This window comes from Mirounga leonina, unplaced genomic scaffold (assembly GCF_011800145.1).
Source record: "Mirounga leonina isolate KUSES-001 unplaced genomic scaffold, KU_Mleo_1.0 Mir_165, whole genome shotgun sequence".
NCBI lineage: Eukaryota > Metazoa > Chordata > Mammalia > Carnivora > Phocidae > Mirounga > Mirounga leonina.
In genome coordinates, this window is record NW_023270415.1 from 79,926,044 (window position 1) to 79,949,622 (window position 23,579).

Below are 23,579 nucleotides of genomic sequence, written 5' to 3' on the forward strand. Positions count from 1 at the left end.
GGAGCCCCACAAGGGGCTCAATCCCAGGACCCCAGGATCATGACCTGGACCCTGGGATCATGACCTGGGCAGAATGCAGATGCTTAACCGACTGAGCCACCCAGACGCCCCGTCTCCTTGACTTTAATACAGAGCCGACTTGGATGGTTTCTGCATTTCCCTCCTCCTTTCTTACTCCCCAAACCCCAGTGATGTCTGCATCCCCTTTTGACCTCTGTCTCCCCTGACCCTCATCGATTGAGTGATCTCTCTGCCTCTAATTTGCCAAATGGCATTTCCTCCTTTTTCTTCTCATAGGAAATGACTTGGTTTCAGTTGCTTCCTGGGTGATTTCAACACATGTGTTGGTTGCCCCAGGGTGAGACGTGTCTTGAGAGTAGCGTGAATCAGCTGCAATGTGCACAGGGGTGCTTTCCTGACCCAAACAGGCCGCGGCTTTCCCGGGCGAGCAGCAGTTTGCTACTCTGCATTTTAACTATTATCCTTTTTATCCTACACCCTGATTCTGTTAGGGGTTCAGCAGAAGGTAGAGAGCAAATATTTGGAGTAGGAAAAAGGCAACCTTATGGGATGGGTCCAACTTCCTGGAGTGAGCCTCCTTTAAGGTCGATGTTGACGTTACAGTTAACCAAACATATGACTTCATTTGGCTACTTTTACTGTATAGCAGTTCTATTTCCAACGTCTGAGGCTTTTTTAGAACTTTGAAAATCACCATTTCTCTGTCGTTGAGGCATTCCTGCTTGGTGACAGATGAAAACAAGCCTGGAAGTATGAGAAACATCCAATTTAATGTTAGGGTAGTAAGGAGCCCTACCTTTCCATTTCATTTCTTAGATGGGGTGGTGTTTGTTTTGTGAGGATAGTGACAAAGACTTGGAGGATACAGGTCCGTCCCCATGTGAGTTTCTGTGCTTGGTTACATTTCCCTCCACTCCGTGGTTGCCGTGGAGACTAGGCGTGGGGGATGGAAGGATGCACCGCTAACTCTCCCAGTGGACCGAGAGCAGTGTCCATAGAGTAGGTCACTAGCATAATTCTTGCCTGTGAAAGCAACACTGTAACGGTTCTTAATGGAGAGCATCCTGGCTTTCGGTTTCTAGAGCAGCTCGGCCCACCAGAACTTTCTGAATGATGACACCAGTGTTCTTCATCTGTGCCATCCAGTAGGCAGCCACTAGCCACATGTGGCTACCAGGTGCTTCAAGCGTGGCTAGTGCCACCGAGGAACTGGATTTTAAATTTCATTTAATTTTAATTAATTTCAATTTAAATAGCCACATGGCTCTTAATGGTGTTGGACAGCACAGTTCTAGAGCATTAAAAAAAATCTGTTGTTTTCTGTTTTATTTCACAACTGTTGGCCCAACCTATATGAAGATCAGTGCCCCTCTGTAATCTAACAGAAATAAATCTGTGACGCTATGAGTTAGGGTGTTGTGTGTCTTACGTATTAGCTCTGGTTTCGGGGACTGAAATGGTTATTACCCGGTAGGGGTTAGTAAATCGGTGTCTGCGAGAGAAGAGCAGGAATGACTGGCACCAGACTGTCACCAGCGGACCTTGTCTTGCCCGTAGGGGAGGAGGGACAGTTGCGATGCTCTGGGATCCAGGACGGTGCTTCCAGGAACTTATTCTGAATAAGTCACTGTTCACTGCTGCCTTTGCTCAGGTTGTGTGTGTGACGACGAACTGAGAGCACACCAGCTGTCCCTCGGTAGGGGATGGGGCAGATACGTTCCTGAGTCGTCCCCTTGTGGCCCCGTACAGCTGTGACAGGGAAATCAGCCACACTGTGTGCTTAAGTGGGGAAAAAAGCTGAGTGGAACCGTTAAAAGGAGATGATTGTATGTAGAGAGAAAAATCGTATTGATATACACCTAAGAAATAGGAAGACTGTATCCTACACTGTGACAGGGTATTACCCACCATTTCATGGAATTAGGGGGAGGGCCTTTCCTTTCCATTCTTATTTTTTATTCTTCCTATATTGTTGTTAGCTTTAAAACATGAGAGTGTGTTACTTATCCAACCAGGAAAGACAGCAAGGATATATGTTCAGAGGAAAAACAGATGTGTGATGAACTGCCAAATGCCAAGTTGGCTGAATTTGGGCCATTTCACTTTAAGTGACTAGGTAAGTAGAGGGAGCAAGAGGTAGTTTATTGGTGTTAGCATGATGACCGTGTTCCATACAGACCGAATGTGCCCTAAGTGATCACGGAGTGCCAGGATATGAGTGGATGAGCGGCATCCACTGAGAACCATCTTCTGTGCTGAATGTGGGGACACAGAGCGAAACCATACAATCCCCGCATCACCCCACCAACAACTCTGAAGGTGATACAGTACCACTGCGGAGGGCATCGATGCTCTAGAGGTGCTGGGCCAGGGCAGGTGGAGGTGGAAAGAGGTGCTCTAGGAGGTGAAGAGGTGAGGAGGGAGGGAATGTGGAGGTAGAAGGAGGTGCTCGAGGAGGGGCGGAGCCAGGGCCTTAATGGCCTGGAAGAGGCACTTTGCCCTGGCTGCAGGTGAGGAAATTCTCCCTCCAGTGGGGGTGAAGGGGAGGGGGGTCCCTGGTGAAGAGGTGGAGTGGGGAGGGGGCTGGGCACGTGTCAGGCCCCTGGAGCGGGGCCTGAGTGGAGAGCTGGGAAGAGCGTTGGAACATGGGCGCGTGTGTCTGGAGACTGAGGTTCGGTGGTGCACGGCTTTGGGGACGCCCTGGCTTTGGAAGCAGGCTGGCCTGCTACTCAGGCCTGCAGTCCAGGTCGTCATCCTCCCTGGGACACAAGCACACGTGTGACATGTGCACGGAATACGTACTAGTAACGATGACATGGAGACAGACTTGGTTTCCATTCTGGTCGAGGGACAGAGGTGGTCTGTGAGGCTGGTTTGAGCCCATCGAAGGGTCTGCAGGGGTAAGAAGCTGACACCAGCTGGCAGGCGCCACTGCCCGTCAGGGCGGATGATGAGGTCACATGGGTTCTTTTTTGTTTTGTTTTGTTTTGTTTTGTTTTTTTAAAGATTTTATTTATTTATTAGAGAGCGAGTGAGAGAGAAACAGCATGAGAGAGGAGAGGGTCAGAGGGAGAAGCAGGCTCCCCGCTGAGCCGGGAGCCCGATGTGGGACTCGATCCCAGGACTCTGGGATCATGACCTGAGCCGAAGGCAGATGCTTAACCGACTGAGCCACCCTGGCGCCCCTTTGTGAGAGTGGACAGAGGTGCAGGCGGGGCGCCCTGGGCCAGGTGGGAGGAGGTGATGTCATTCTCATGGCAGAAACCTTGGAGGATTAGTTTGTGGCAAATCTGTACCTCCGCTAAGCCACAGGGGACTGTTTGGAAATGTGCAGATGGGGTGGCACTGGGGCTGCTCTTAGAGACCTTCCTGAGGCCAGGGGCCCTGAAGTGCGGGTTTGCAGATGGGAGTGAGGAGCAGGGGCCGGAGGGCCGGCTCTGAGACCCGAGGGTCACTGTCTTTATCCCAGGTGAGCGTATGGGTAGAAGCTTGGGTTTTAGGGGAATCAGCCAGAGCTTAATTTTTGAAACTATAATTTCAGGGACCCGCCAAGTACGTTGGGAGGCAGTTGGGTGCAGTCTGGGACTGGAAAGAGGTCTGAGCTGGCGGTGGGATTCTGGGCGCCGTCCCCAAGTGAGGACACCACGTGAGTGTGGAGATTGCCAGCCAGGCCAGGCGCTTGAGGTGGGGCAATGAGTCAGCCCTGGCCTGGGTTGGGGGCGGGGGGTGTCACAGCCTGGAAGGAGCTGCCTGCTGGGGCCCTACCCAGGAGCGTCAGGGCGGAGGGAAAGAGCAGAGGGGAAGTTGCAGGAAAGGGGTGGGCTCCAGTGTGGCCACCTGTGCCCAGTCCTCATGGATGTGATGTTTGATGTGAGCAAGGAGCGGACACACGTACTTTCATAGTTAAATAGGTCTGAACTGCTGGATTTTGACAGGAAAGTTTTAAAAAAGGTTTTATATAACTCAAGATGTGGTTTCCTTTCATGCCTGATACACAGAGACTTAAAAATTATCCAATAATACAGATTTCCCATGTCTGGTCTTTGTTCCTGCTGGTATTAAACTTTCTTCCAGGGTGCCTGGGTGGCTCAGTTGGTTAAGCGACTGCTTTCGGCTCAGGTCATGATCCTGGAGTCCCTGGATCGAGTCCCGCATCGGGCTCCCTGCTTGGCAGGGAGTCTCCTTCTCCCTCTGACCCTCCCCCGTCTCATGTGCTCTCTCTCATTCTCTCTCTCTCAAATTAAAAAAAAAAAACAACAAAAAAAAAACCCTTCTTCCAAATATAAAGAAATTGTTGCCTGAATTTAAATCATACAGCATTAAAATAAGCATTTTGAGTTTGGAGAGTGTATTTACTGATGGTATCTCCTTGTATGAATCCCCTCAAGGGTAAGAGTTCCCCTTTGGTCCCATGATTCTTACTGAAACCGGGGTGCTGGCCATCCCTTTCCTGCCGGTGACTATTCCATTTCTTCTGGTGACAGTGACGTCCTTCCTGCTGCCCTGAGTCCCTCAGAGATCTTCGATTGCCCACTGCCCACCCCACCCGGGCGTCCTCCCCCTTCCACGTGCTTGCCACCCAGCGAATCCTGCCTTTGACTTCTCTGTTTCTCCGCCAGCTTGGAGCTGACTGCCTGCTCGCTGTCATGGCCTGCTGACCTCCCCCGGGAGCTCAGGGAGCAGCCTGGCAGCTGCCGGTGCGGCTCGGGCTCTCGGCCATCGTAGCTGCACAGAACGGAGACCGGAGGCAGAGCCGTGCTCCTTATCTTTTTTTTTTTTTTTTTAAAGATTTTATTTATTTATTTGACAGAGAGATAGAGAGAGAGAACAAGTACGCAGAGAGGCAGGCAGAGGGAGAGGGAGAAGCAGGCTCCCCGCTGAGCAGGGAGCCCGATGCGGGGCTCGATCCCAGGACCCTGGGATCATGACCCGAGCCGAAGGCAGACGCCTAACCGACTGAGCCACCCAGGCGCCCCCGTGCTCCTTATCTTATCTGGGGGGAAGAGTGAAAAGACAAAAGGTTTTGTAAACATCGGGTACCAAGTTAAAGCTTAAAAGTGTTCAGGCCGAATGCCCCTGTTGCATAGATCCGGGGCGACCATGTGGTTGCCGGAGGAAGGGTGCGTCTCTCCTCTCTTGGGCCGGGAGTCCTTCTCACCCCTCAGTCTGTGTCCCCAGGTCAGTGGTGACAGGACCACCGGCATGGGGCAGGGCGTCAGCACCCCATCTGTACCAGGCCGGACAGTGTGCGGGGCACCTCCTCCCCAGCCTGTGAGGGCACTGGGGCCTCTCGTGTGGGGGGTCAGGGTTGAGCCCTTGACCTGCGACCTCGCCCCCCGGAGAGGGAAGCTCAGGGATGCGGCATTCGCTGCTGCAGTCCTTGCAAAGCCGGATTGGAACTCACGTCTGCCTGTTGGCCGGGCTCGGACTGTCAGGCTGTGTGCCCAGGGGCAGCCAAAGAGCCAGACCCCGCGTTGCGGGTGACTCGCCTGAACGCATGGCCCGACGGGTCCCTAAAAGGAGCTTCTGTGCGGTCCTTCCTGTCCCGGGCCACTGTGGGTGAGGCTACACACACGGGTGTGGAACCCGTGCTCGGTGGTGGGTCAGGGGGAACAAAGTGACAGTGGGTCTTGGATGGAAGGCGCACAGCAGAGCAAGGGTCGGCGCCGCTGGCTTACTCGTATTTCTCCCTGCTTCAGATGTCCCTGAAGAACGGGGTCCGCAGCCCCTCTTCTCTCGATCCGGAGGTCCTGTCCATTTTTGTGCCTCCTTTCATCACTAAGGAGGACAGTCAGATGGCTGGTGCCCCCTGTGTGACTCTGAGCAAGACCAGAAGGCGCTCCTTCAGAAAGAAGAAGGACAAGCCCAAAACAGAGCCCTGGAAGGGCCTCCCTCCTGAAGACGTTAGTGTCCCCAACGGTGTGGACCTGCTTGCCCTGCCTCAGCTCTGCTTCCCAGGTATCCCCTGCCCTGCTTTCCTGCCGCACCCATGGTGCTTTCTAGAAACCACGTCGAGAAAGGGTGACAGATGGGGGGCTGGTGACCCCTGGCAGCCTCAAGGTCAAACCGTGGGACTCAGTTCTCTTAAGCTTGGGGGTTTGGGAGCTGAAGGATGCGTGGCCCACGATGTAGTGCAGCTCCCGTTTTGGAGAATGAGTCCCAGACGAGGGGCTGTGCGGATTGCCAGCACGGTTGGTAGGTGCTTTCTAAGGATTTTCACCTTCAATTGACAGGCCGTTCTTCCAGAGGTCTGGTAGGTGGGTCAAGAAGAATCCATTTAGCCTGCGGCATCTGGCCCCCCCACCCGCCCCCAAGTGTGCCTCCATCCAGGCTCCCCAGCCCCTGTTTTCTATGCCTCCGGAGCCCACAGCCCGGGCTCACATGCTTTCCCCACCTGGCCCGTTCCCGGCAGCGGGCGGCCCTCATGTTTTGCACTGGTCTTTGAGAAACACCGAGTGGCTGTTGTAGAAAACTCAGACCAGGGACTTGCCTTCTCTCATTCCTGGAATGGAAGGTTCCATCGGGAATGGGTGCTGTCTCCTGGGCTCAGGGATTATAACTCAGGGACAGCTGGGACACCCTCAGGCCTGCTGTGCTCAGAAACGGGCGCCTCCTCCAGGCGCATCCCGAAGGGTTTGTCTGCAGTCGTCCTCGTGTTCCTTTGCTAAATTCTGCAGAGCACAGAGGGCGGCCGGGAAATGGGCACCGCAGGGGGATGAAGGGGCCACGGCTGGCTAGCGGCCTGACCCCCCAGATGCCACAGCTGGCCGGGCGAGGACGGGTTCCGTAGGCCGTGAAGTGGGCTCGTGGACAGCCCAGGCTCGGAGGCGGATGCCGCAGGGCCGTGACGAGATTTCCTCTTCTTTCTCCGTCCGCAGGGGGCATGTACGTGGCCTCGGAACCGAGGGAGGACAGTGTCCACTTCCTGGTGCTGACCGACGTCTGTGGGAACAGAACGTACGGCGTGATTGCCCAGTATTACCGACCCCTACACGTACGTGACTGCCGTGAATTCGCTCTGAAATGGGGCTGCCGTGGTTTTCACTTCTGCCGAAACACACATCACAAACCACCACCACTCTAATCACCTTAGCGTGTACGGGTCAGTGGCCTAAGTACACTCCCGGTGGCGGGCAGCCCCCGCTGCGTCTGGTTGCAAAAGATGTCCGTCACCCCGAAAGTCCCTCCCCCGGCCCCCATTCTGCCTCCACGGATTTGCCTGCTCCGGACTCCTGGTGTCAGTGGACTCAGGCTGCATATGGCCTCTGTGTCTGGCTTCTTCCACTCAGTGGCCGGGTTCAGAGTTCTTCCACGTTGGGGCAGCAACGCCTCTGTTCTTGTGGCCGAGTCCCACTGCCCCGTGGGTGTGAGCCGGAGCTTGTTGCCCACGCGTCCACGAAGGGGCACTCAGGTTCTTTTGTGCAGGGTGACGGCTTTGGGCCTCCCGAGCATGACTCGGCCCTCCCCCGCCTGGCAGGGCCACCTGTACGAGCCTCTCGGGAGCTCACAGGGGCCGCCACACACCTGAAGAGGCGGGGTGACCTGCTGCCTGTGTCCAGAGGGTTTCCAGAAGCAGCAGGGGCCCCGGTACTTCATCCGGGGAAGCCCAGGAGTCCGACACCGAGGGGGAGGTGGCTGCCCGGGTTTTCCTCCCCACTCTGCCATCAGAGGCTGGGCCAGCTGCAGTGGGAGAATTATCCCCCAGTGTCGGGGGACATAAGGTGCAGCTTGACGGGCTGTGTCCCTTCACGCCTGTGGAGTGGCATGGACATGCCTGATGTGCGTCAGAAACACGTGGGAGCCCAGCATTCTGCTGAGGTCTGAGTGCGCAACCTCAGTGTCTGGACTAGGCATCCCCAGGGCGGGCGGCGGGTGGCGCGGGGAGGCCACTGCTCGCGGCCGGGCGTGTGGGCTGTTGCGCCCGCGGCACTGACGGCCTGCCCACCCGCCTGGGATAGGTAGGGGCGGGCGACGAGCCGGGAGGGGGGCCGAGTTCCTGCCCCTCCCTGGTAGCGCTTCCGGCAGAGACAGCACGGGAGGCTGCATCATTCAGGACGGTGCTTGGGAGCTCGTCTGTGGAGTGATTGCTATGAGAAGTGCATGTTATTTTTATTATCATTAAATACATTTAAAAGAGGTCACAGCCCTGCGCTTTGCATGTGACTCCCCCCTACACCTGGTTGCTGGGGTGTGCATGGCCCCTCGCCTGTCCCCTCAGTGCCTGCGTGGTTTCGGGGTGACCCTGGGCCCTACGTGCCGGCCTCCCCTCCCTCCCCGCGTGTCCATGACCACCCACGCCCCTTCCTGCGCTCCTGTCTTTCCGTGGACTGCACGTGCAGCCCCTCCCGGAGTGCAGAGGGCACCGTGGTCCTCATATGCGAGCCGCCCACTCGCGGCACGCCACTCCTGCGCAGTCATTCATTTAGTCCACACCACAGTGAACGAGGCTGCGAACCCAGCGTCATCCCCGTTTTACAGATGAAGCAAGCAGTGGCACAGGGAGGTGAGGTAACCTGCCTGAGGGCCCCCGGCACACTGACTTGACGGCAGTAGGCCTTGGTTCAGTGTCGGTGGGTAGACGGATGGCGTGCCCGCTGGGCTTTCCCCCTCCCTGTCTTGCAAGACCCTCACGTTCACACCATCCCCAGGTGAAGCTGTTATCACACCTGCCATCCCTGCTGAAAAACCCCGAACAACCCTCCGCGGGGGCCAGATTGTGGCCCCCAGTGATGCGCCACTCGTCAGCTCTGCAGTGGTCTGTGCCTTCTGGAATCCCGGTGCCGGGTGCTTTCTCCAGCTGAGACCCCCCCCCCCCAACACACACAAATGCTCTAATGCTGCAGCTTCTTTCCTTTGTAAGCAGAGCCCGTGGCCCCTTCTGTGTCTTACTGTGTTCTCACTATGCATCCCTTCCCACCCAGGCGGGAACGTGTCTCACCATCTCCACCACCTCAGTATGTCACAGACAGCAGGCACCGGGGGTCCCGTCCGCGCTGACTGGGACTCACGGTGACACCGGGGGGGCCCGTCCGCGCTGACTGGGACTCACGGACTCACGGTGACACCGGGGGGGCCCGTCCGCGCTGACTGGGACTCACGGTGACACCGGGGGGGCCCGTCCACGCTGACTGGGACTCACGGTGACACCGGGGGGGCCCGTCCACGCTGACTGGGACTCACAGTGACACCGGGGGGGCCCGTCCGCACTGACTGGGACTCACAGTGACACCGGAGGGAGCGCGGGCCGGGCGGTGGGGGAGCAGGATGCTGTCTGGGCCCCTGTGCTCTCACTTCTGTCTGCAGAGGCCCACGCTGCTGAGGATAGAAGCCGGGACCAGCTGGGTCAGGAGGTGACACGGGTCTGTTGCTTTCTTTCCAGGACGAGTCGTGTTTCTACAACGGCAAGGCGCACTGGGAGCCGTCCTGGCCGACCGCAGGCATGGCTGGCTGCTTCGTACCCTTCGCGGTGTGCGTGGTCTCCAAGCTCCCCTATTACAACGCCCTCAAGGACTGCCTGTCCTGGTGAGCCCGCGCGCTGCCCATGTGTCTGCGAGGCCACCCCGGCGCTGGTGGGCCGTGGGCAGGCTCTGGTTTGGCCACGGGCGCTCCATGAAGGCCCAGAGGCTTCCGGAGGTGGTAGCGTGTGGGGAAGGTCTGCCAGACAAGGGAGGATGAAACCAAACTGTGGGAAGTAAGATTAGTATGGAGGATTTTAGGTTTGTTTGCTTTTTTAAAAAAGATGTCCATCAGAAACGGCTCTTCTCCTGGCTGAGAGAATCAGGAGACTACCACTGTCAGTCCTGTTGAGTTCATGACAGTTAACAAATTTTCCTTTTGGGGGGTGGAATCTTTGAGTGCCTTAATGCTGATATTGAGTAGAAAGCCTGAGGACAGAGAAGTTTTGAAAACTCCAGTGAGCATCGCGCTCACCGCCTGTTGTCGGGGGATGATTGTGGCGTGTGGACACGGTCCAGCCCCCGGCCACACGTACCCAGGCCTCCTGGTTTTCATTCTCACCAAGTTCTAGTCTTGGAATTCATGGTGGTTTTGTTAAACACAGAGGCGGTCAACGGAGGTTTGCCTTAATGTCGCAAAACCCACCCGCCGCCCCTGGCAAGTCAGACTCCTGGAAAAGACTGTCATTTTGGTTCTCACACTGTGGTCAGAGGGACGAGCAGGAATCCTTCCTGACCAAACTCACAACTTTGGGAACTCAAGTTCCAGCACCTTAGTGTTTTAGTTTTCAGAATGTGGCTGGTCTTTGCACATGGTTTGGGTCTAGCCTGGGTTTTATTGCCCCCGACAGAGAACAGAGCGCTCGCTTGGTCTCCCTCCAGGACTTGAGCGCGTGCGCGTTCATTAATGCATGTCTGCCCGGACGTGGCCGGTGAAGGGATGATAAATCAGGACAGGGTCCCCTTTTCTTAATTAACTGAAAATCTTCAGCACCTGAAGGTAGATGGCTTGTCCACCCCTCTTCAGTTTCCTCGTCTGTGAAGTGGGGGGGGGGGGTTACACCCTTTCTTGAACGGAACAGTTTCCGGCCGCTTGTCGCCCTCCTTCCGAGGAGGGCAGCCCCTGTGCCACTTTCTCAGACCTTGTACACGTGATCATTCATGTGTGACTCCCCACAAATACCATCCTGCTAGACACTGATGGAAACGAATGTTTAACTCGAAAAACGTGTTCAGTTTCCACGCTTCTTGAGTGTTCTCTCTCTCGACGCTCATCGCTGAACGACCCGAACTAGGAAATAGAAAAACAAATAACAGAAATCCAAACGCACTTTATAAACATAGATTTATACATTTTTAAAATCTGTTTTTCTGCTGTAATGGTAGCACGTAAACTATGCCTCTGTGTGGACAGAAATTGGGAGAGAATGCTTAGCTGTGTTTGCGAAATTAGATTATGGAAAGTCTTTGTTCTTTTTTATTTTTTAAACTTGATACTATTCTTTTACAATAAATAAAATGTGGAGGAATATTGAATTATCTCCAAGTCCTGACACTGACTCAGGAAGAGCTATGATTTGTTACTAAAGTAAGAGCGTAAGCGCGCGGCTTGCCGGGACCGCGTGGGGCCTGCTGTGCTGGGCAAGGCCGGGGTCTGCCCCAGGACACCCAGGCAGGGTGTCCGGGGCAGTTGGCTGCATTTTGCCAAATGTAGACCCCATTTGACCACCACTGATATTAAGACAGAGAACATTTTCACCACCCCCGAAGTTCCCTCACACCCTGTGGTGCTGCCCAGCCCCTCTGCCCCCAGGCACCTGCTGGTCCATTATGCGTTTCAATCGGTTTCGGCTGTGCCTTGAACAGCATGGTTTGAACTGTGCCTGTCCACATACACCCGATTTTTTTCGACAAATACAGTAATGTAAATGCATAATGTAAATGTATTTTCTCTTCCTTAGGATTTTCTTTAAAACATTTTCTTTTCTCTAGCTCACTTTATTGTAAGAATACGGCATATAATTCATATAACCTACAAAATACCTGTTAATTGTTCGTGTCATCGGTAAGGCTTCTAGTCAGCAGCGGGCTATTAGCAGTTAAGATTTTGGGAGGGTGAGAAGTTCTACGCAGGTTTTCAACTGCGTCGGGGGTGGGCGCCTTTAACCCCTCACATTGGTCAAGGGCCAACCATACTTCAAAAGTCAGAATGTATTTGGGAAACAAATGTGGTCAAGCACTTTCCTTTGAGATGTTTACTCGCTGCTGAAGTATGACCCAGACAGAAATTGCATGAATTCCAGCCGTGTAATCAGCAGCCACAGCAAGAAAAGAACATGACCAGCCCGCCAACACCCCACTTCCCCGGCACCCCCTGCAGGCAGGCTCCGACCCTGGGCAGGCCATGCCCTGCTGTCTCATGTCCGGGGGATCGTCCCCCTGTTGCTGGAAGGGCCTGGGGCTGCCGGCGCAGGCAGACATGTCAGCGCTGATTAGAAATGCTAAAATGACAATTGGAGGCTGATACTTATTTTGTGATGTGATTTTTTTTTTTTTATTTTAGTTTGTTGACTCACCTGAAGCTCTGTAAAGATTTTGAAGTTGACAATCACATAAAAGATTTTGCTGCAAAACTGTCTTTAATACCTAGCCCGCCGCCTGGACCGCTTCACTTGGTAATTAAATCTGAAATTTTGTCTTTTCTTTGCGAATAGTAAAAGTCCTATGACGACGATGGTTTTAATGTTTTAAACTGTTTCTTATGTTCCAGTGTGTTTAAATTATGCTTCTCAAGTTCCTTACAGAATCATCTTATTACGCCATTTCTAAAGATGAGTTTGCCTGGTGGCCCGTGATATGCGGTGTGGAGCCTGTGATGGGTCCCCTTAGTGCTTAATACATCGGTTCGTTACTTGCTGTGCAAAAAACATACAGAATTTACTCAAATTACAAATGTTCCTTTGGTTTATTTGTCTGGAATATTGGGTACTGTATTACATCTGTTCATGTTTTCTCCTGTCCAGGGTGATTAATGAAAAGTACCTGGCTTCCTATTTTTTGGTTTTTCCCAGTGCTGTTGAATGAGTGGCCAAGCGTTTCCGGGGATCTGGATTCCCTGGCACGCTTGTCCTGAGATGTTGTTGGCTCTTTCACCACGCGAGGGTTTCAGGCTAAGGACAGTTGCAGAAAGGCCTCCCGCGTTCCCTCTTTGCTGAGTAACGGGCCAAGACGGCCGAGCCGTGACGACACCTGTCTGGCTCAGCATTTTCCAGATTGACGCAACCACCGGGCGCTTCCTCATTCTCAAACAGGCACCCGCCAAATTAGCGTCTCGAAGCCGGTCATAAATGTCGACTCTATTTCACTCAGTCCTTTCTGGAAGATTAGACATAGAGATCTCAGTTCTCTATATATTGATTATTATTCACAATTGAAAAATTAATTTTATTTCACTGGAGACATGTGATTATGAACTTAAAAATGTATATTTTTAATACCACCCTACAGTGTGTGGGGTGGGGGTGGGGGGAATCCTGCCAGATGCATTCCAGGCCCAGAGGCAGACAAGGTTGCCTGAGTACCTTGGTTCCGCTCCCAGAAACCTTTGTAGGGACATTTATTGGGTACTTGTTTTGTGCAAGGCCGTCATCTTTATTACGTGGATAATTGGTGGTTTTTTATGGTACACTGAAGTCATCAAAGTTTCTGTTCTTGCTCTATTCACTCAACAAGTATTCCCTGAGGACCGGCTAAGCCGTGAACAAAACCGAGTTCAGGACAGTTTGAGGGTTAACCCTACGTATTATGTTCTGCCTTCGAGCATGAGTAATGCACGAACCACATCTGTACCAGTTTTCTGTACCTTGGAATCTTGGATTAATTCATATTTGGTTCTCCGACTTTTACCCACCCCTGTGAGAGAGTTTCCTGGGGGTCGTTCCTGACACCTCTTCTCTTCACCCCTGCATTCCATCCATCACTCACCCCTGACCAGCCAGCTCCCAGCGTTTGCCTCCAGTTGGCCACGGCCAGCCCCTCATGTGGGGCCACCGGCTTCTCCCACTGTGTGACTTGGGGAGCCACTGGTCTGTCCATGTCCATTCTTGACCATTCAGTTCATCCTTTGCATAGTGGCTGCAGGGACTTACCATCTATCCATTGGACTCTCCTTTTGTGCTTAAAACCCCACAATGGCTTCTCGTTGTGTACCTGCAGCCAGTCCTACATCCCTGGCCCCTGTGTCGTCTGCTCTGTGTGCAGCCTCACCCCCTCGCTCACTGTTGTCCAGCCACACTGGGTCTCCCTCCATCCCTCGCACGTGCTGTTCCTGGAGGTCAGGTTCTTCGGGACAGCCTCCGTGTGACCTCCCACCCCGCCGCTCTGTGCCCCGCTCCCTTCCTGTGGAGCCCAGCGCAGTCTGCTGTTGGGGCTCGCGCACGTGTGTGTTTTGTTTTCTCCATCGGCCTCCGAGCGGCATGAGGAAGAGGGCCCGTGCAGAGCTGCATACTCAGCGCTGTTACCGCGCCCGCTGTTGAGCGAATGAATGAACGGATGCGTCGTGTTTCAGGCTCAGCCTGTCGTGTTCTCAGAGTGGGGTCTGCATCTTGGTTCTTGCGTGTTTGTCCGAACGAGCTGAGCCTGGCTCAGGCTTGCCGCTGTGATCCTCCCTGGCAGCCTCACCAGCTCTGGGGCCCCCATTGATACGTGGCCCTGACCCATCTTTGGTAGTGTTGAGCCACGTGGCTGTTTCTTGTTTTGGAGAAATGCGAGCCAAGGTTCTCCTCTAACCCAGGAGCCAATTCAGCAGGGATTTCCAGAACCCACTGCAAATGAATGTCGATGGAGAGGCTTGTAGCTAGTGCTCGGGAACCGTGATTCCTGAGAGTCAAGTGCGTGGGTGCTGGGTGGGTCACCTCCGGTCTGTGACAGGGGAGGCGGCACCCAGCCTCGGCCCAGCCTGGCTCCGTGCCCTTTTGGTGGACAGCGCCTGGACCACCGGCCCGAGGGCAGCAAAGACACCCTGCGCCCCTGGGCCCGCTCTGCGGCTTCTCTGCCCACAAGCGGGTCTGATTTTATGTGCTTTCACAGCACGGGCCAAGTTATTGGGTGTGCACGCGAAATGGGCATTTTCCTTCTCTCTCTACCTGACTCACTTCCTGTGTTGCTTTGTGTGGGGAACCTGTTGTTTGCCTGGGGCTACAGTCAAGCTGAAATTTGGAAAGTGTTTCCCCAAAATCTCTCTCCCTCCTCAGTTTCTTCACAATAAGGTGGTGGGGGGACAGCGGAGCCCAGCTCAGAGGGTGTGGGTCTCACGCGCTGCAGTGGACATGACCCAGGGGCCCAACAGCATCATAGAATGACTGGCATTTGTATTTAGTTTTTATCTGTAGTTGGGAAGCCGGTTGACACGTTTATTTTTTGAAATATAAACTTTACAATTTTTTGTAGTTCATCACCACTGGGAGCATGTAACTCTGCTCTACCTTGTTTTGTTTTAAATAAAAAGGATGTTATCGTCCACACAGCACGTCTGCCTTCTGACGTGTCTTGCTTCTGCAGACCTGTGGGTGACAAGACGGGGCCGTCAGGGGACACTTGCAGAAAGAAGTCTTCCCTTGTCCTCAGGTTCTCTGCATGAGCGTTCACACAGAGCTGTGGTGACGTGGGTGTGAGGAGGTGTGGATGACGAACATTTGTTCTGGAACCTTCTTCCCCAGCCAGTGCTCTGCATCTCTCCGTGTGTCCTCCTTCCACACTCTTCCTGGCGGGAGCTTCTCTGTCTCTGATTCGAGAATCTTCTCTCTGTGCTTTCGGCCCGGCACTGCTCACACTTGGGTCACTCCATTCCGATGACCCCTGGGGCTCTGGGGGCACTCCTGGGTGCCCCCCCATGAGGCTGACCCCACGGTCAGGAGTGAACTTGCCATCGAGCTGGAAGGCCCCTACCGTCCCCCTCCATCCAGAAAGGGCATTCTGCAGATACTGAATTCAAATTGAAGTGTTATTTTGAAATACTGTCATTTGGAGAAATAAAGTCTTTCTCAGCGATTTCTTGAAGTCCATGTCTTTAAGGAGCTTTGACAATTATGTTGAAAATACTAAGAGAATTCGTAATATGCAGTAAGTGTTCTAGCTAAGATTCACCTGATCGTGCTTGACTTGGAACCTGTGCTGATTTGGACACGTGTCCGGGCGTCGGTTAATCTTTGCCGATGAGCGGTTTGCTAATGAATTAAAGAGTTTAGGGAAGATTGGCTGAAAAAGACATTCAGTACTTGATTCATGTATGAGCCTTTCTCAGCGGTTCCGTGTGTCTCTAGACTGTTTTGTTCTGTGACATACGCAGTGACAGTGTGAGTCTTCAAACACGTATCCTAACTCAGACACCCCTGGAGACTACACTGAGAGTCTCAGTGCATTTCAGCCTCTGCTGGGAGCGGCTCTCTGAACTAATGACGGAACTTGGTCGTCACAGATATTTAACATGAAGCCGCTACAGATCGTGTTTCCCTCCCGTGCGGACCCTGAGAGCCCGCTCATCGACTTGGACCTTCACCTGCCCTTGCTGTGCTTCAGGCCCGAGAAGGTGCTGCAGGTATGCGTCCCTCTGGACCCAGGGCGTCCCTGCTGGTTGGCTTAGTGGGGCATCTAAGCTGTCGTCGTCTGGAGGGCAATGCCAAGGCACGTGTGTTCCAGAACGCACTGGGAATGGTTGCTTTTTGGCTTCAAGCAGACATTCAGGACTGTGTATGCTGTTCAAGTAGTGCTTTTGGGGGGCGAAAGGGGCTTTCGTCTTGGCAGATGTCAGCCCATGTGGTTTTAGTGGCGCGATCGCACGTGTATTCAGTGCACGCGGTGTTGCTGATTCCCCCCAGATCCTAACGTGCCTCCTGACGGAGCAGCGGATCGTGTTCTTCTCCTCCAACTGGGCCCTGCTGCCCCTGGTTGCCGCGTGCTTCCTGGCCTACCTGCACCCCTTGCAGTGGCAGCACACCTTCGTGCCCGTCCTGTCGCACCAGATGCTGGACTTCGTTATGGCGCCGACGTCCTTCCTCATGGGCTGTCACCTCGACCACTTTGAAGAAGTCAGCAAGGTTAGGCCTCGACCGTTTGCTAGAGAATGTCGGATCCTTGTGACCCCTGTGGGGACCGGCAGGGAATGGCTTTCAAAGGGCCCCGCAGGGAGGGCCGTGTGCCCTGGCCAGGGAGAATGCGGTCACTCCCGTCCCCGCGGCTCGTGCCCTGGGTGCCACGCACGCAGGGTGCTCTCGCGCGTCTGCACCATCCCCCTGCGGTCCTCTGGGCGTGTTCAAGGCCATGGGGTTCTGGGCGCCGGGACCCTGTGTCACCTACCAGTCCGCTTAAATTCCCGGGGGTCCGCGGCTTCCCGCAGTTCCAGCGAGGAGAGTGCGGGCGTCAACGCTGATGGAGCCCGCTCTCTGGCCTGGCTGTGGCCCCTTTCTAGCTTTGCGGCCTCGAGTGCAGTCCCAGCCCTTGCTGAGCCTCAGCCTCCTTGCCTCTGAAGCGGGCATGTCCTCCTGGGCCAGGCTCTGAGTGGGGACCACCCCGCACCTGCCGGCACGTGGCAGGGGCTCGGCAGCCCGCAGCGGCTGGTGTCCCTGCTCCAGATCTGTGTTTCTCTTTGTGGTTCAGCTTCTGTTGCTCAGTAATGCTGTGGGCCCTCCTGTGAGAAGATGTCTGGCCACGCTGCGTGTCACAGCGTCAGTGGGTGCGTGGGCCTTGGTGCACGCAGTGACCATTTACACACTGTGCTTGACCTTCGGCAGAGCGTTCGGCCCTCTTGTGTCCTAGTCGGAAAAGACAGAGGTTAATTGGACACTTAGGTCATCAGGGTCAGGGTCCCCGACAAGAAGGCAAAAACGCCGGGACAACTAAGACAAAACCACACTAGCATCCTGCTTTACACCTTAGACGAGACCACGACAGCATGCTAATGGCCTCTGCAGGAGTGACTTCTGCAAAACATCCGGAAACAAAACAATTAACCACTGTCACAAGTTGAGGCAGTTAGTCTCCAGATGTCAGCCCGAAAGACCATCAACACGGGAACGATAACCTGATAGGTAGATGGGGGCATGGTCAAAGCCCTGATTGGCACACCTTAGCGCCCAGTCCACAGGGGCCCACACTCAGGGTGCTCAAGATAGTTTCTCAGGGGGCGCCTGGGTGGCTCAGATGGTTAAGCGTCTGCCTTCGGCTCAGGTCATGATCCCGGGGTCCTGGGATCGAGTCCCGCATCAGGCTCTCTGCTCCTTGGGAGCCTGCTTCTCCCTCTGCCTCTCTCTCTCTCTCTCTCTGTCTCTCATGAATAAATAAATAAAATCTTAAAAAAAAAAAAATCTTAATGGAGCAGTAACTTTAAAAAAAAAGATAGTTTCTCAGAAGAGCTTATAAAAAACCCCGGGATTTGAATGCCGAAATGGCAACCCTCTCGGGCAACTTCGTACTATCGCTCAATAAACTTCGCCCTGCTGCCCACCGCTCCATCTGGTCACCTCTTTGTTCCTCGAAGCGGTGCGACCAAGAGCCGCGGGCACGGAAGGGAACAAAGATCCTGTAACAGCAGTAAGTGTGCTGGCCCCATTATCGTGGGGGGGACCAAAAGGGCTAATAGTACAGCATTTGGCATACAGTAAGTGCTTAATAACGTACGTTTAGATGGTGAGCTAACGTGGATTGGTAGTACTGTGATATTGTTGGCAGGCAGAGCAGGTTTGGCTTTCTAAAACACCTTTATTCACATAAAATACCACGAAGTTTGCCTGATTAAAATGTGCAGTTCAGTGGCTCTTAGTAACTTGACAGAGTTGTGCCAACTAATTTCCGACGTTTTCGGCACCCACAGAGAAGCCCCGTGTGCCTCAGCGTCGCCCCACGCTGTCCTCCGCCCGCCCTGGCCACCCCCACCTGCTTCTGTGTCCGTGGATTCGCCCGTTCCACACGCATGGTTTGAGGCCCGTAGCTGGCCGTTAGTGGCTTCCTTCGCTCAGCACAGCGTGTTCTAGGGTCGTCCATGCCGTCCATCCACGTAGTCGTGGTTCTTGCTGCTGAATAGGGTCCTGTTGTGCAAACGTGCCACAGTTCGTTTGTCCGTTCATCGGTCGATGGACGTTAGAGTTGTTTCAACTTTTGACTGTTGTGCCCGCGCAGCTGCGAGCCCTCGTGTGTGCGCGAGCTTCCGTGCGGCGTGTGCTCTCCCCCGCGCGGGTACACACCCGCCGCAGACGCTAGCCGTCTAGCTGCTGGAGGGGAGGCCGGGCTGTGAGCGCATTCCCGCCAGCAGCGTGGGGCCGCGATCCTCTGCCGCCTTGCCAGCGCCGGCCCCGTGTGTCCTTCTGGCCGTCGAGGCAAGGGGGACGCGGCGTCTCACGGCGGATCTGATGCGCGTTTCCCCAGCGACTGACACTGGAGCACCTTTGCACGGGGCCCTGGAGCGTTTCGGAGCAAATCCCGGGAAGGTGCCAGGTGCCCTGTTCGGCCCGGCCGCTCCCGGGGAGGAGCCAGGTTCTTGCCGAGTTCTTGCCAAAGCCAGTGACTCACCAAGCGACAAACACACTTTGGGGAAAGGCCGTTCAGACCTTCATGGAAGGAACGGAAAATGTGTCCCAGTCTGCATTGCAAATGAGGAAGAAATAGGGCCATGCTCTGAAGTTGAAAATGTGTGTCTTTTCTTAGTCATTAGGGAAAAAACCATCTTGTTTCAGGCCCTTCCCCGGGGAACGTTTGTGGGCACATCCACCTGACAGCTCCCGTCCACAGTCACGAAGGAGGCCCGCTCAGGGATTTACGTGTTCTGGGAGATTTCAGGACAGGCAGCAGGCTGAAGAGCGTGGGTTGGGTTTGGACGTTTTCCTCTGTAGGGCTGGGGCCTTGGACACAGTCGTGTAGCATGCGTGTGCGAGAATGCTCACCTTGCCCAGTCAGTGCCCAGTCAGTGCGCTGGGAGACGGCGTGTGCTCGCTTCATGTGCCACCTGGAACAGGCATTCAGAGCCGGGCCCAAAGGGGGAGCGGCGGGGGGGGTTGCGGCCTTCTGAGAGCCCGGGGCCGCCACATTCCTGGGGCTGCTGGATGCGGGACTCCAGAGCGTGACTCAGTGTCTGTGTATCTCGTTACACATCAGGCTTTATAAGGAACCCGGGCACATAGTTCAGACATCCTAAGTGTGTGTGCTCACTGAGCCGGGGCCCAGCCCACACTCCAGTTCTGGCATGTTCCCTCCAGGTTCCCTGAAGTGGCCCACAGAGTGTTTATACCAGGGCAGGGGAAGCCAGATGACACTGTGGAACCCTGACTCAGCCCGGGACGGGTTTGACCAAATCTGGCTTGTCGACATGACTCACAGCATATCCTCCATTTTTTGGTAGGGACAGTATAAGGCGCTGTGTACGTGTTAAGTATGGTGATTTAATCAATAGCGACGCTGCCTCAGGGAACGCAAAGTGTGTTTTTGCGTTTTCAAAGATGTCTACCAATTCAGGTTCTTACATCAATCTCTTCAAACTTACAGGAAGCTGATGGTCTAATTCTGATCAATATCGATAACGGGAGCGTCACCTGCTCTAATGACGAGGACTTCGATGTCCCGGACGTCCCCCTGCTCGCGGCACAGACCTTCATTCAGAGGTAGAGGTGGGAGTCGTGTGTGCTTGGGGACGTCCCTCTAACACTCTGTACTTGCCGGCTCTGAGTGTCTTGAGTGGCTCTTCCATGTACGTTCCAGAGCCACCCTTTCTGTCTTTATAGTTTGGAAATTATTCGTGAATGTTTTAGGGTGAAAGTCATTAGTCCTTACTCTGATCTTGTCTACATAGTAATTACGGCCCCACCGAGTCAGGTGATGGTCTCATCCCTCAGGGAACCTCCCACCCTCTCTCTGTGACCCTGTGGTCTGCCTGGGACCTTTGAGGTTCCTTCCCCTCCTGCCTGCCTCCTTCCCTCCCTCCTTCCTCCCTTCTCTCCTCCTCCTCTTCCCTTCCTCCCCCTCCACCCCCACATGAGACACGTATTCAGACCCGTGGGACGCTGCTCCCCCCGCAGGGCAGGATTTGTGTGTTGCCCTGCCCTGCAGTGCAGAGGTGGGCACCCCACCCCCGAGCGAGAGCTCTTCCTGTCTTCACCCCAGCCCCCAGGAGGGCTCTTACGGCCTCCTGCCTTGCTCATCGCTCGTATGGTTTTTCCAGCTCTGCTGCCCACGTCCTTGGCCTGCAAGCAGCAGCTGCTTCCCAGAAGGGCCAGGTTAGGCCTTGCGGCCTGTCGTGGGGGTCGAGGACTTCCGGAGCTGCTTCTGGGGAGGGTGAAGGAGCTCTCGTTGCCATCTGCCAGGACGATGGTGCGTCCCGTGGTCGGGGCGTCTGGCCATCCAGGACAGGGCAGCACCGTGGCATCCCCGGTCGTGGCCGGCTGCTGGGTGTGTGCAGGGGACCTGAGCAGGGTGTGCTGGTGGAGTGTCTCCCTGTGCGAACCTACATTTGTAATTGTTCACTTTTTGGTGAGCAAAAGCCGCTTTCCGCCGACTCTCAGAGTCTGACGTTTTAGCGCCGGCGGGCGCTAGCGTTCGGTGCTTCTCAAGCATGCGCTTGGTGGCGCATCCCCAGGGGGAGGGGGGTCTCGTGCTTGCCTGTGTGGCATTGTCAGGATTCTAGAACATGCACAGCGGCTTGCGTCTCTGCTTGGCTGGACCCCACATGGATGGGGTGTGGTGCCTCCTCCCATCTCGACCACGTGAGCTGACCCGCGTGTGGTCGTGGCACATCTGTGGGGGCTCTGAGGCTGCACCGGGCAGTGGTGGGCAGCGTCCCCGGGGGTCCTGGAGTGCTGGGGTGTCCACACGGGCCCTTTGGTGGGGCAGGCAGGACAGGAGGCAGCGCTCTTCCCCGAGACGCCCCGATCCCACTCACCCTCTCCGTCCCCCGTCATCCTCACCTGCATCTGACTGTGTGTTCACGGTGTCCCCCCTGCCGACCCCACCTCCCAGGGGCAGGACAGGGACCCCAGCCCTCCCGGGCAGACTGTCACAGAGCGCTCAGGTAGGAGGGGCAGCCTTCTCCTCCAGCAGAGGGGTCGTCCCTGCACAGAGCTCGGGGGGGGAGGCCGCCACCACGGCTCCGTACAGATTCCTTCCCCGCGGCGCCCCTGTGCTGTGGGTGCGTGGCCAGCTCACGATCCTTCCAGGTGGCAGGTACCCAACAGGTCAGCTGGGGTCGGCCAGGCTGGGACACCTGTCTCCAGCAGTGGCTTCTTGTCACATGCGGGGCAAATCCAGAGTGCTCCCCGGCCCACCCCGGCTCCGCCGACCACTCAGACCTGGTCTCAGCCCGCCTCCCCCACCCGCCACGGCTCCTGCGGGACCTCTGGCAGCTGGGTGCTCCCTACCTGCCCAGGGCCGTTTGTGTGTGTCTGGCTTTTCACCTTTCAGGTCCGAGGTCCTCAAGAGGCCCCTCCAGCCACCAGCCAGGCTCTTTTCCAGCTGTCCTGCTCTCTAATCCCCTCCTCCCCTCCCCCACCCCCACGACCTCCTATTTGGGGTGCATTCTTCTGTTTTTCTGTTTCTTCCCACTTGAACATAGGCCCCACCCGGGAGCTTTGCCTTTGGTCACCATGCAGCCCACACCCAGATGGCACCAGGCGTGCAGCGGGTGCTCAGGAAACACGGCTGGGATGGGTGTGTGTTGGGTGTGTGTGTTCTGCACGTAAACCGCACGCTTGCTGGTTGGTTTCCAAAGCTGCGGCCTTGATCGTGCTGGGGAGGCCGGGGTGGCCAAATGCCAGTGCATGGTATATGGACACAGGGTTCCGCCAGGCAGCCGAGAGCCCTGACGCACAGGGCGTTGGGTGCATCCGATTCTCCCAGGCAGGGCGTGGTGGTGGGACGCTGCCGGCCACGAGGCAGCCTGTGCTGGAAACCCCTTGTCCTTCCTGGGGTGGGGAGTGCATGATCTCTCCAGGCAGAGCCCGGGGGAGGGACGGATTCGGTTTGGGTGAAAACGTGCACGGTCCACAGTGGAGGCTTTTGCAGGTTCAGCACCGATGAGCTGTTAGCATGGAGCGGTGAGTGGACTCTCCAGGGATGTATTTTTAGTGACCCGGGCCAGAAGTTCCTGATGGGTCTTCCAAGCGTCCAGAGTGTTCACGCACCTGGGAGAGCTTTCTCCCCGCCCGTGAACAGCAGTCCCGGCACACGGCGTGAGCTGTGGTCAGCGTCTGTCTCTCTTTTCCAGGGTCCAGAGCCTCCAGCTGCACTACGAGCTGGACCTCGCACACCTGGGCGCCAGCATGGACCTGAACGAGGGGCGCGCCCGCAGGCGGGCCTGGCAGCAGAAACTCAACTGCCAGGTGCAGCAGGTGGCCCTGCACCTGCTCTTCAGCATCTTCAGGTACTGGAGACCATTTCCTTGGCCGCGGTGGCTCGACCCCGAGTGACGCGGCTGAAATCCTTGCCCCTCCAGCCCCTGACTGCCTGTGGGGTATCGCGCCAGTTGAGAGCTCGGGGCCAGCCCAGGGTGGGGACACTCGGGTCACTGTGAGAATGAAGCCCACCCCCCAGGCAGCAGCACTCAGGATCTGTCCCCGTTAGAGAGCCTTCCTCTTTGTCCTCATTCCCGTGGGTGCCACCGTCCTGCAGGGTTTAGACCAGAGCCTTTGTGATTATCCAGTGGCTGTGTTCTTCAAATGTATATATTTCCATAGAATAAATAATTTATCAGGAAAAAAAAATGGGACTGTGTACTGTAGACGGGTCGTGTTATCTCTGCTTAAAGCAGTATAATTGGTGTGGACACAAATAGGTTCTTTTCATTTTGCTCTTTTGAAATGAAATCTTTCACAAGCAAGGTTGGGTTGTTTTTTTTTTTAACACCTTATAAGCTTGATGAATTCGTAAAAAAGCAGAGACTGAATACAAAGGATCAAACTTTATGTCCCTTAGATAACTTTTCCCAACAACGGAAGGAAAGCGTTGAATGTCTGACACGTGGAATGTGGCCTGTGGGCTCGTTGATCCCACGTGTAGACTGTACTTCCGCTGTGGCAGATCATACGGGTTCACGCTCAGAGTCTGCCCGCCCTACGGGGTCACCCCCTC

The 23,579-nt window shown here is 55.3% G+C and overlaps 1 protein-coding gene across 7 annotated transcripts in view; it reads left to right on the forward strand.

Moving 5' to 3' along the window:
- DENND3 (DENN domain containing 3) overlaps positions 1–23,579 on the forward strand; it is a 53,958-nt gene that overhangs the window by 1,282 nt on the left and 29,097 nt on the right. For 3 of the 7 annotated variants that reach the window (XM_035012012.1, XM_035012013.1, XM_035012014.1), the window contains exons 2-9: positions 5,721–5,979; positions 6,900–7,015; positions 9,401–9,543; positions 12,040–12,151; positions 15,952–16,071; positions 16,352–16,570; positions 20,007–20,122; positions 22,717–22,872. In XM_035012012.1, the coding sequence (XP_034867903.1) occupies positions 5,721–5,979; positions 6,900–7,015; positions 9,401–9,543; positions 12,040–12,151; positions 15,952–16,071; positions 16,352–16,570; positions 20,007–20,122; positions 22,717–22,872 (1,241 nt within the window). Of the gene's footprint in view, positions 1–44; positions 2,426–3,143; positions 3,668–5,204; positions 5,581–5,720; positions 5,980–6,899; positions 7,016–9,400; positions 9,544–12,039; positions 12,152–15,951; positions 16,072–16,351; positions 16,571–20,006; positions 20,123–22,716; positions 22,873–23,579 lie in introns of those variants that run through there. The other 4 variants (XM_035012015.1, XM_035012016.1, XM_035012017.1 and 1 more) reach the window with 4 other exon arrangements.